This window comes from Agrilus planipennis, unplaced genomic scaffold, assembly GCF_000699045.2.
Source record: "Agrilus planipennis isolate EAB-ADULT unplaced genomic scaffold, Apla_2.0 scaffold49, whole genome shotgun sequence".
Classification (NCBI taxonomy): Eukaryota; Metazoa; Arthropoda; class Insecta; order Coleoptera; family Buprestidae; genus Agrilus; species Agrilus planipennis.
Genome location: NW_020438913.1, coordinates 409,018 through 422,183, shown reverse-complemented (window position 1 = coordinate 422,183; position 13,166 = coordinate 409,018). Strand labels below are relative to the sequence as shown.

The 13,166-nt window shown below is 33.4% G+C and overlaps 3 protein-coding genes across 6 annotated transcripts in view; 2 read left to right on the top strand and 1 right to left on the bottom strand.

Moving 5' to 3' along the window:
* The window catches only part of LOC108733379 (unconventional myosin-IXa), a 76,712-nt gene that overhangs the window by 28,095 nt on the left and 35,451 nt on the right, over positions 1-13,166 (top strand). The window lies entirely within an intron of this gene.
* The window catches only part of LOC108733387 (anosmin-1), a 40,033-nt gene that overhangs the window by 8,399 nt on the left and 18,468 nt on the right, over positions 1-13,166 (bottom strand). For all 4 annotated transcript variants that reach the window (XM_018464528.1, XM_018464529.1, XM_018464530.1 and 1 more), the window contains exon 2: positions 663-861. In XM_018464528.1, coding sequence (XP_018320030.1) covers positions 663-861 — 199 coding nt within the window. The remainder of the gene's footprint in view (positions 1-662; positions 862-13,166) is intronic.
* LOC108733394 lies at positions 4,053-8,865 on the top strand. The gene is made up of 3 exons (XM_018464540.2): positions 4,053-5,207; positions 7,526-7,777; positions 8,140-8,865. Exons 1-3 carry the CDS (start codon positions 5,187-5,189, stop codon positions 8,251-8,253), a joined length of 387 nt encoding a protein of 128 aa, XP_018320042.1. The 5' UTR covers positions 4,053-5,186; the 3' UTR covers positions 8,254-8,865.

Genomic DNA, 13,166 nt, shown 5'->3' with positions numbered 1-13,166 from the left:
GGTCGGCAACCTATGACCCGTGGGTCACCGAGTGACCCATTTGGTAATTTCGAGTGACCCACTTTAGTTCTGAAAATAAAGTATAAGATATATAAACATTTTTTTCGTTTAGTAATGATTGATTTTAAAAGTTCAATATTATGGACGGATAAATGCAAGAAATTGCGGAACGATTAGGAAAATACAGAAGATAATCATTTTTTCATGATATCAACATGTTGGGCATCACTTCCTACGAGGTTTTCATCATTAAAAAAAATTGGCTTTGCCATTTTGTCCACATTCGGGTCCACTTATAAATGTGAGCAAATATTTTCACAAATGAAATTTATTTTGAGCAGAAACAGGAGCAGGTTAACTATTGAAAATTCAGATGCTTGTGTTCGACTTAAAACGACCAACTATAAACCAGACTTGACTAAATTGACGTTACAAGTTCAACATCAGGGGAGCCATTGATATCGTAGAGAAAGTTTATAAATAAAGTTCTTAATAAAATATATCTTATTATTTACTAAAATGCTGTTTTAATACGAAAATATCTCTGACCCAAGCGTCTCTTTAATACTCGCATTTTAGTTGATTTTGACCCGCGGTCAAAAAAGGTTGCCGACCCTTGATATAGTACATAACATTAAAAAATTGGAAGATAACTTGCTTACCTTTTACGTTGTTTAAATTTTTCGGTATTTGACAGGTGATCCCGCATCTGTGATTGCAGCATTTGGTCAGTCCTGGACAATGAATGTCTTTGTTACAAGCTTCTAAACAGGCAAACGCGAATCTCGATCCACCTGTTGAGTCCAACCCTGGACAACTTCCTGGTTTGTCGACTCCTTTCATTAAACAAGCCTTTACGCACTAGATAACAATTTCAACTGAATAGTCAATGTACACGATGTTCAAATACATAAAGACGTGGATTACATGTTTCTTTTAAGGGGGTCGTTCATAAAATATATTCGCAAATAAGGGAGGGAGGCGTATAGATTAGCGTCATTGCTAAAGGGGGGAGTGGACTAGCACTTGTGACGTAATCATTCTTGGGGAGTCACTGAAAATATGGTTAGCTTAACGAAGGGAGAGGGAGGGATCTAAAAAGGTGAAATTCTGGGTGACGTAGTTTACGAACGACGACCCCTAAGGAAAGAACTTAAATATTGGAAATGAAACATATTTTAAAAAATGCAGGAACATTAAATACTAAAAATTGATGGAGAAAATCCGGTCCTGATTCTTAGCTTTATTAATTCCTCCTGAATTATTCCTTTGAATGATTTTTTCAAAAATCACTTGTCACGCATAATTAATATTTAAGAAATGCGCATGCGCAGATCGTGGTAAAACTTCTTCGAGCATATTTCTTGTCGATTCTTATTGCATTAAATTTTCAGACTACTCTTGTAACGTAACCCGTATTTAGATGTGATCTATTCTTGATTCATTTGTTGTTTCCAGTAGTAGATACATGATTATTCTTTACGTACTACGTGTATTTATTCGTATAGTACACGTACATATGTGTTTGCAAATTGGTGTGAAGTATGAATAGGCAAAATTAGACATGAAATAGTGCACGTACTAAATTTTCGTAACCAGGAAGTATTTTAAGACTTCTAGAAATGTCAAGCGAATTAATGCACGTTCTTGTTAGCAGAGTTATCCCGCTTCTCTTATTGTTATCTTAAAATAAGTTGCAAATAATTTGTTTTAGTTTCATTGTGCTCATTTTAACGGTTTCTGAATCATTCTTGAGGTTACCTGTTTATATAAACGAAAATAGTAGGAACCGCGAGTTTACAAAACTATTGCTTTGAATGAGGGTAATCTTCTAGGGTGTTTTCTTTTCAGAAATGATTATTGTAAATTGTGCGTTGTTTCATGCTATCGTTAGTTATATGTTAAATTTGAATTATAACACTGTTTAACGTAATAAAGTAAAAGGCTTTCAGGGCAAAGTAGTATTACGTAGTTACTATCAGCAATTTCTTATGCTGAAGTGTATGATGTGTTGCATATCTATCTACAAACAATTACTTTAAATTTAATATTTCAAACAATTTTTAAGACAAAGAAAGTGCTTAAACAAATTGTTCACAAAAGTGAATTTCTACCAGTCGAAACAAGGGTTCTAACCTTTTATACTAGTTTTAATAATAATAATAATAATTAACATCATCACATTTCTGTGTTCACTTATGCGTTCTTGAAATGATCAATCAGTTTGGCCTATATATAAGAGCTTTAAGATTGTTATCTAGTCTATTTTTAGCGTTTCTAATTTTTTGGGGGCTGGGGTATGATTCACCTACTGCAATGAAAGAATAACAGACTTGAAAGTTTGTTGTTAATAAATCGCATGATCTACATTTTATACGATAAGGGAGGTTTCGATTGCACTCATGTTTATCTGTTCTGATTTTTCAGTTCGATAGATACAACCCCATAACTTATTTTGGGTGCCCTTATTTTGCGCTGTAGAATAATTGGTTCATTAGTAAACCAAGACAGACGAGTATTGTCTTTTGATACTTTAGTCAAATGTTACCTTTTTTTTACCAATTTTATTATCGAATGCATTAAAATTTCACTACTTGTATAACATTAAAATGGAAAATTGTTTATTTAATAAAATTAACCGTTGACGTAAAATTGAGTTGGAAACTACTATAAAAACGTTTATCTTACAATGTAATATTAATGAACCATAATTTGATTAAGTACTACCATCTGTAATTAACACGAATAAATGGTCTGTTCATTCAACATGTTGTGTGATATTCCAATGGGCCATTTTATAAATTTTTATTACAATGACCCAATTTAATGATAATTTATTGACCGATAGATAATTAAATTGTACTTAAGTTATTTCCTGTTTGATGTGTGTTTAAGGGTTCCGAAATTTCAAATGAAAAAAACCAAATCTCTTACAATCAACGTAAATGATGTTAGAATTAAGGAATAAAGTAAAAGACATTTAAAAAATATGAGGATGTTAATTCTTTTCTCAATCTTATGCCACATTGTTAAAATACTCTTCTAGAATATTATCTGATGTTTCCAATCAATTGTTCGGCTTCTGAGATGGTTAAAAATTCAACTCATAAGTGTTGTTGTTGTTAGAATAATTTGAGTTAATTGCAATGAAAGGACTAGTATCAATAATTGTCCAAAAATAAAGAAAAAGGTGGATCTATTTTATACATTTGATCATCAAAATCAACAATCGTATTGTATGAAAATAAAAGTGAAATACTGGTATGCAAGGGAAGAAAAAGTAGGGAAAAAACGAATACATATAAAGATAGGAGACGAAAAATTAGAAGAAGTGGCAGATTTTAGGTGTCTAGGAAGTCAGATAAGTCAGGACGAAAAAAGTCGTAGGGATATAAAGCAGAGGATAGCGCAGGGTCGAGTCNAAACTTAGCTTAATTAGTACAATAAAAAAATTTAAAAATAAATTATAAATTATTTGTACATAGGCACATCTTATTTACATCAAAGGCCAGCGAAGACCTTTTTTCTATCTTCAGACGGTTTAATTTTTTTGCGAATTTGTTTCTCGAAGATTATACGGCTTTGTTAAACTGGCTAAAAAAAAATAAAATAAAGTAGCGCTTTTATGATATGTAACTGTAAAATTAATTTAATGCTTATTTCAAAAAGGACTTTATTTACAACGATAGTCTTAAAGTTACTGCATTAGGAAAATATTCTACTTTATTTATAAGCGAACATTACCTGAAGAAAAATGGGTTGTGTTAAGAAGTTGAGCTGATTTTTCACCTTTTAGTTTTTCTGATCCAAACTCCGAAAGTGCTTGAATTTGAAGGAAATATAGCGAATTAGCAGCTAAATTTTTTAGCACGGCTTTTGTGGTACCCTACGAAATCAAAAAGTAAATAATACGAAAATATTATTAAATTAATTCACGATTCTCCATACTAAAATGGGGTGTATCCGTATACTAGACAGTTTCAAAATACGCCTCTGGTAGAGGCTGTTGTTTCAAATAATGTGATAATTTATGATGATAAAAAAACAAATGAAGAACAGAAAAGTTTGTTCTGGATTGTGTTAAAATTATACTATGTTATTAACAAAAGAAATTGGCTCAATAATATAATTGAGTTTCTTGGGAATTTTTTTATTATTTCCGCAAGAGCGATTGCTAAAGTGGCTTATAATTGACCCTTTTTGATAGCGCTTCTTGTACAGCCATAGTTATCGAGATTTGAAAAAGAAATAAAAAATAATATCAATTTATTTATTTATTAAACTGGTCATGCCCGTTTGATTTTGAACAGTGGGTACAAAACAACATAGCATTTATATCTTCATTAATTTATCATTCATGCTTTAAAAGCAACATTAAAAATGTAACAGTTAAAACGTGTCAGTAGAATGTATGCGTATGCAACCAATTATACATCGAATATGCATATTTAAACCCGCTCGGTTTTTTGCAATTGTTTAGTCTTAGACAAAATAGGCGATTTTTAATTAAATTTTATTAAAAGAAAACATCCCATAAATGTATCAAAAGTAGGTCTAAACATCCTGTCTTTTAATTAAATGTTTTAATCATCAGTTAGTTTAGAAGTCAGAAGTCAAAAACACCTTTTTTGCTGTTTAAATCAGTAAGGTCTTTTGAACCATTTAATAAAATTATTTAGACATTTTACTGATGCTTGTCGCTTGACGCCCCTTAGACCTGGGTGCCTCAGGGAATAGCCCGATCTGCTCCCCCCAAAAGCCGACACTGTTGATAGGGGTATATTTTCGAAAAATTCTATTATATAACTAGGTGCACGTAACAAAAATTCCTTTCGTTTTTCTTTTGTCTCGGAACTGAGTACTTCTTGGAGATAGTTAATTATAGAACGAGCTGTAAAAAAATTGTCGGCGTGACATTTATGATGGTCTCATGATTAAAAATGACATTTACGGCATCAGCACTCCTTTTGACAATAATAAACAACAGGACAAGCGTTGTCTTCTCATGTTCACACAAAGTAAAGTAAATGTCCAGGTGGAGGCTGGCATCAAGAAAGCTTTGTGAGCTTTCAAAAAAAATGAAACATGAGCTCGTTTGTTTCAAGCAGTAATGGACGCTGCATTGTGTGCTTTATTATATATTGGACGCTTCGGGGCTCGATTTTATTTGTGGTCAAGACACTGACATGGGTGGTTTGCAACATCAGGTTAGTTAGAGAACGAAATAGGTGTTGTTCTTACATGTATTTATATGGGCTTGTATTTTATTTTTATGTTCGCATACGAAACGCAGTAGAAAGTTGCTCTTTTTTGGTGTGTCAGTGAGGGTCGGGAACGTTTTTTTTTATCACAATTTATTTATTAAAATGTGCAGAATCAGCGCTCGTATAGGGGTAAAAAAGGGTTTTTCCTAAACACACACCGACGTTCTGCATTTTGTTGTAAAGGCCTTATTAAGGTAGGTTTTTGAGTCAATAAAACTTTTAAACCAAAAGGCGAAAAGTTGGTATTTGTTTAGAAAAAAAAACTCTTTTTTGATTCTATATTGGTACCTAATTGATTCAGCACGGGAAGAAATGGAAAAAGTTTCTTCATTACCTGAAGATGTTTAGACAATCTGCCGTGTAAAAAAATAATAAATTTTCTTTGTACCAAAATCATTTGATATGAACAGGGTCGAAAATTGATAGTATTTTTGTTTATTTTCGAAACTAGAAATGTCAAAAACCACTTTATTGTTATAAAACCAACGATTAATTTATTAAGTAATACTTTTTATTTTCAAAACCTTATATTTATTTTATTTTATTCACGCGAAGAATGGTACGATTATTTCTAAATTTCTTACCCGGTAGGTAGCTTTCGTATCTAAAACCAGATAAAACGTTGTAAGGATATGGTAAAAAACATTTTCTAAAATTTTCCAATTAAAAAAAAATGGTCTGCACTCATTCTCACCAAAATTCACAACGAGAAAGTTCTGAAATAATTTTAACATTTAGCAGATATTTATCAGTAGATACTGAAAGTCTATCCCTTTCTCACACCAAACGTTCCCCTTAATTGGAAAAACTCAACTGGAGCAGACATCGCAAACTCAACAGAAATATTAATTCTTTTAAAACACCTTAAAGATTTTCTTTTCTTTTCAATCGCATCTGGTACTTTTTCAGAACTTGAACTACAACCACCCATCCTTTAGTTTTACATTACTTGGTTTATCTAACTTAATCAAAATTAGTTCTCCATAAAATTCCTAAACCTGGAAATTTTAGAAACCTCGGACGTTACCCCTGACAGAATTAAAACACCAGGATGTCCAGTTTAATTGAAAATATCTCCTGCATCGCTAATTGTCCTAAACTAACTGAATTCTCAAAATATTTTGAACGAAACGTAATACTATTCAGAAACTTTAAATATTACAGTTATTGGATTCGGATTATTGTATTGTTTATGTGAAAACATGATTGCATGCATTTATACGAATTTTCTTGTACCACGTCGTATATTTCAAAAGATGATGCCGTCCTTTAATGATAATGGAACATCTTTAATATTCGGTTATTTACTTGCCAGCAATAGTATATATAGGTACATATAGTGTCATCCCATAAGACATTTGGGTTGAGACTGTTAACAAACAATTTAAAGCATAAAAGTTTCAATACTCAGAGATGCTTTCATCACTAAGATATATTTTGATAAGTTTCTAACAATAAAAAAGCATCCTTTATTATTGTTTCAATTCAATTGCTTGATATGGATTACACGCATTGCTTTGCTATGTTTTAATTTTGTGAGCAAAACATTCATTTCATGTGTTGCATGAAAACGATATCCCTATCATCATAAGGTCGTCACTCCTAAGATTGGTTGAACATGCACCTCCACTCTTTCCTATCGTATCCATTTCCCTAGAATTTGAACATTCCACATCCTTAACTATTTGTGAACAGGAATCTAATCTAAACTACCTCTGAACTTCTGTTTTTGCTTCCAATGTTCCAATACATATATCTTTAACTAGCCCTTCATGCTTGAAAAGGTGTCCTACAAACCTATCTCGCCTATTTCTTATTTCTCCTACTCTTTTTAATACCTTGTTTTGGGTATCATCATCATAATGTCGTCAGTCTTAAGATTGGTTGGACGCTCACCTTCGCTCTTTCCTGTCCTAAAACTAGAATATCCCACATCCTTAACTATTTGTAAAAAGTAATCTAATCTAGATTTCCTTTTAACTCCTTTTAATTCCTGTTTTTACTTCTAACTAGCCCTTCATGCCTGAGAAGGTGTCCTGCAAACCTCTCTCGCCTATTTCTTATTTCTCCTACTCTTTGGGTATCATCATCATTGTAAGGCGGTCAGTCCTAAGACTGGTTGGACACGCACCTTCACTCCTTCCTATCCTGAGCTAACCTTCGCATTTCCCTACAACTAAGAACACATCCTCCACTATTTGTGTACAGTAATCTAATCGGTCTGAAGAATGAAAATTGAAGATAACAATTTTTCGTTTCAGTGCTCATGTTTTCTTTTCTATTTCTTCTTCGTTCAATATTTAATGGCGTCAGCATTTTGGAACGACGATGCGTCCAATTGGTTTACTGACTCAATATCGCCAGCATCGTTTAAAAAGCATTATCCTTTCTCTCAAGATACAAATCCTTGCCATACGAATTATTACAGCGAAAAGTGTCGGATTTACCGTAAGCTTGTTTATGGCAGTCAAACATTAAACGATGTTTTTGACGAAAAAGATAGGTTGCAATCGGTAAGAATACTTATATTCCCTACAATTTACTCTTTTTGCAATTCCATTAATTAATTCTAAAAATGGTTTAGGATGATTTAGAAATTAGAAATATAACTTTGGAAAGTGTTCTGGTGCTTCTAATAAGTTTTTATTTTAATTTTAATAAATATGGTACTATTGGTGGTGCCATTAAACGGTACTTTATTAATCTTCAAAATTGCCACATTATTTCATAAAAGAAGTGTTGTCATAGATTATGAGACACTCTGTAAGCTTCCTCTTAAAAAAGATGTACTTTTATTATCGTTTCTTTCGTCAATATATGTACATACATACTGTGTCCGTGTGTTTATGCTAATGGCTAATGCAATGTTTATAAGGAGAGAGAAAAGAAACTGAGTAAGATCAGCGTCAATCTTAATGCCCATTCGTGTCCTTGTGAATACAACACAACCTACATTGATTTAGGGGACAATGATTATTTTCCAAGGTGAGCTTAATTGTAAAAGAGTTTTTTTATTAAGACAAATGTAAAGGCAACTTAGATGCCTGGAAAGCAAACACGATCATATTTGATTTTATTTATTTTTAAAGTAGTATCTATGTGTCGTGATGAGGCTTTCTGAAATTTTGTTTTTTCTTTAATGAAGAGAGAGAAAGAAACATTGTAACTTTTTGTATTTTTAGATAATTTTATTTAAATTTAGGACGATAAACTCATTTGGGTGATTCCATGAAAATAGGCAACTTTATGATGTAATTAGTCTTTACTATTTTTTACATATTGTGCAATTTTAAATTAGTGTGTTTTGTGACTGATCGATAGAATAATTAATGTTCAAAAGGGCCAGTCACTTTGTTTAGTATTTTAAGAGAAATTCAGGTTTTTGTAAATTTAGACGTCTAGGGACTGACACATATAGCTATGGACTGATATACTGTAATATAAGATTTTTTAAGGCAATTAGTGTAATAAAATAAGACTACTACACAGGCATAGCTTCACTTTTATCAGGAACGTATTTTAGACAGTATCATTATTAATTCACTTAAAAATTGTTAATCAAGTGTAGCTTTAGCTAAAATTCTTTAAGATAAGGTAAAAAATAAAACATACGAAGCCATTAGCTCTNTTGTATGAAAATAAAAGTGAAATACTGGTATGCAAGGGAAGAAAAAGTAGGGAAAAAACGAATACATATAAAGATAGGAGACGAAAAATTAGAAGAAGTGGCAGATTTTAGGTGTCTAGGAAGTCAGATAAGTCAGGACGAAAAAAGTCGTAGGGATATAAAGCAGAGGATAGCGCAGGGTCGAGTCGCTTTCAATAAAAAGAAGTCACTTCTATGCTCACGAACGACTAATTTAGAAATTCGGAAAAGATTGTCGAATGTGTATGTTTGAAACGCGGCGCTGTACGGGTGCGAAACATGGCCGGTGGGTGCGGCGGAATGAAAAGGTTAGAAGCGTTAGAAATGTGGTATTACAGGCGAATAATGAGGATACCGTGGATAGAGAAGGCTAGAAATGAAGAGGTATTGAAAGAATAGGAGAACAAAAGACTATGGTTAAGTCAATAAAGAATAGGAGAAATAGGTTGGCAGGACACCTTCTCAGGCATGAAGGTCTAGTCAGAGACATATTAGAAACAGAAGCAGGAGTTAGGAGGAGAAGAGGTAGACCTAGATTAGATTACTGTTGGCAAATAGTTAAGGATGTGGGTTGTACTAGTTTTAGGGAAATGTGAAGATTAGGTCAGGAAAGGAAAGAGTGGAGGTGCGCGACCGAGCGGCATGGCCTAGAGGTCTAGACCATTGCTTAGCATTCGGGAGGACGTCGGTTCGATTCCGGGTCCGTCTGCCTTGGTCCAAGTATTTCTGTGGTTTCCTTGGATCACTTAGGCAAATGCTGAGGCTGTAATATTCCACAGATAATCTTTCACTCTCTTCTGTCTTCATTTCGTCCGTCTCATNCTTGGTCCAAGTATTTCTGTGGTTTCCTTGGATCACTTAGGCAAATGCTGAGGCTGTAATATTCCACAGATAATCTTTCACTCTCTTCTGTCTTCATTTCGTCCGTCTCCTCTTTCTCATCCGAACCATCCCACCACCCACCCTTTCCCACGATTCCTGAAAGCAGGCTGAAGAGGGCCTTCCGCCCTACCTTGCGGCGTAGTCCGGAGGGACTGCCCGCCCACCAGCATTAGTGGCTGGTGGGAATGAAACACCCAAAAGTTTTTAGTTTTTTTTTTCGAGGTGCGTGTCCAACCAGTCTTAGGACTGGCGACCTTATGATGATGATGACTGGATAGTGGCACATTTTTGTACCATGCGATTCTATAAGTAGTTCTGATCTCATTAAAAGCTAAGAAACCCTACCTTTGTAGAGAAGAGCGAAAGCTTCTAATGATAGAAAAAATGCCTGGAAACGCGATTTTCGGACAACTATAAAAGACAAAGTACTTTTTTTAATTATTTAAATTGTTTTTTATTTGTTTTTGAACGGTGGGCATGGCGGAAAAGGAATGGTTACAAATATTTGAAAAGGTTAGAAATGAGGAGGTAGTAGGTAGAGATAGGTTGTTAGGACAGCTTCTCAGGCATGAAGGGTTGGTTAGGACATATTGGAAGCAGAAACAAGAGTTAAGAGGAATAGAGGTTGACGTAGATTAGATTACAGTTCACAAATAGTTAATGATGTGGGATGTTCTAGTTTTAGGGAAATGCGAAGATTAGCTCAGGATAGGAAAGGGTGGATGTGCGTGTCCAACTAGTCTTAGGACTAACAGCCTTATGATAATGAGTTAAACTATTTTTTATTGCAATTATGAATTTAAATTCAATTGAAACTGGTCGTAATAGCAGTTACCTGAATTTATTTTTTGACCTGTCTAACAGTATGATGTGGACCATATACATATTAGACATACCCAAACAATTAAGGCTAATTAACCTTTTTGATCTTTTCTAATAAAGCGGCTAGTGACCATGTTAACTGTCCTAAAATAATTGGATTTATTAATATCAGATAAAAACATACTCAGACTTGTTTAAATGTAACCTATATACTCGACGTCTGCTATCGTTCGTAAGTATGTATTTATTAAAATTTAAAAGCTCATACATATTGAACTTGTATTGTTATTTGTCTGTCTGTTTGTCCGTTTGCTACGAATACAATATTAATGAAGTTTTCGTTAACAAAATACATTTTTTATAGTCAAATGGTTTTTTTTTAAATAGAAAAATATAAATCTAAAAATGGTTTATTATATGTATGCATTTTTAATAAGTATATCATCCTACTACAAACAAATTAAGAATACAATTACTTAATTTATTATTAAATATTCAGGTCATGAATTTGTTTTAAGTATTAATAATTAGGCCGCGAAAGCCTTCCTCTATAAGCGTATGAATTTTAACTTTGTTTCTTTAATAACGGCCATATACGTAAAGTGAATTTGCTGCTGCCTGCTGCAGCTTGTTCTGGTTATTAACAATGCAACTCTAGTCGAGATATTTATGGAAGCTATTTTACATTTGACCTCCGAGATTGGTAAAAATCACGAGGCAAGGCTGCATTTTATTTTGCGGCTCTCGTCCTGCTTGTTAACTCCCTGCCTACTTAGCAATGAGATGGATTAAGCTAAAATGCCAATCGTCGATTAATGGAATACGAGTATACGGGGTGACTCAGTGAATCATTAAATAAAAAACGACAGTCAGACACGCTAGTGATCCTATAAGGGTTCCGTTTTTCATTCGGACGTATGGAACCCTAACCCGAGATACAACTTAACATTGTAGTTGAAGAAAAATGTGTTCTCCCATACGTTCAAACTTTAAAACTATTTTAATATTATAAATTTAAGTCACACGGTACAGTTTGCAAAACTTTTGGTAAAGGTCTAGGTGATGGGGGGACCGAAAGAGGAGGTCTCCCCCACCACTGTACCATAAAAGTTCGTGGCGGTCTCACCCCCAAAAAAGTTATGGGAGTTCAAAGTTAATAAATATGCCAATTTTTATACATTTCTAGGCATGTAAATATTTATATATCTAGTCATTCTTAAACAATATTCAAAGGTAAAACTAATGAAAAATACATAAANGAATTAAAATAAAATTTGTTATGAAGATTATATTTCAAAAAAGTTAAAAAGAACACGTTGTACCGGGGATTCTAAGGATAAAACTATTTTAGACCATGTTAATGGAAGGGGGCTCGAAATTGGTTGAAATAGAGTCACATGGTTTATGAACAGCCCCTTATTTGATTTCCTTCCCTAATGGATGGATAAATGGGTCTATCCGAAATACAGTTTGGAATTGACCCATTAATAGTAATATGAATAATGCGTGTGTGGTTTTCCTGGTTGGTGGCAGAACCCATAATATGATTAGTATTTATGATCCACTGCCCTTGTATTTGATAAACAATTAAAATACAGTAGAACCTCGACAAGATAAAGACCAAGGGAAACTTTAAATAATTTGAGTTATTGAGGTTTTTACTTATCTACTAAGGGTTTAAGTTTAAGCTTTAAAATTATGGATTACCGGTGACTTAGCAAATTTTTCAACTTTTTCCTTTAGTATAGGTCCACTAAGACTAATATTTTTACGGCTTTTTTGTCTTTTACATAGAAAACTTTCTCCCGATTCAAACCACTCTTCACTGCTTACTGAGGTGCGATGCTCAAATTATTCGTTTAAGTTATAGAGTAGAACAAACAGAATAGCTCAAAACCCCAACGCCAAAACAAGACACTGTAGTTGTCCGAAGCACTTTTCGGTAACAAAGTTACCTTCTTCAGGGACTGAAGTAAACTAAACCTAAATGAGAACTAATCCTAATTTATACTGATAGTTGTTAAGGTTCAGTGAACATGACCCGAAGCCAACAAGGTAGATGTTCAATGGACCTTAACATCATCATCATAAACGTAATTAAACTAAACTAAATAGCGGAGATCCAGGGATGGGACCGTTGTCATTGTTAAGAACAATTTGTTTATTTTTATAAATGTATAAACTTTCAAAACTGTTTAGTAAACGATTATTCCTAACTTCTTTAACTAACTTAAGGTTATTAATATTAATATTATGTCCATCAGTAAGAATATGTTGGGCAACACTAGATTTTTCTTCTCTACCAAACCTAGCATGAGCTAGATGTTCTTTAAATCTGGTTTTGATTGAACGTCTAGTTTGTCCAATATATTTTTTACTACAGTCATTACAACTAATTTCATATATCCCCGACTTTTCTAAGAATGGAATTTTATCCTTAGGGTTACCAAGGAGAGTTTGAATGGAGTTGCCATTTGAACTGTAAGCAATCCGTAAACCAAGTTTTCGAAAAATACCCTCGAGTCCGCGAGTAAATCTTGGCTCGTATGGCA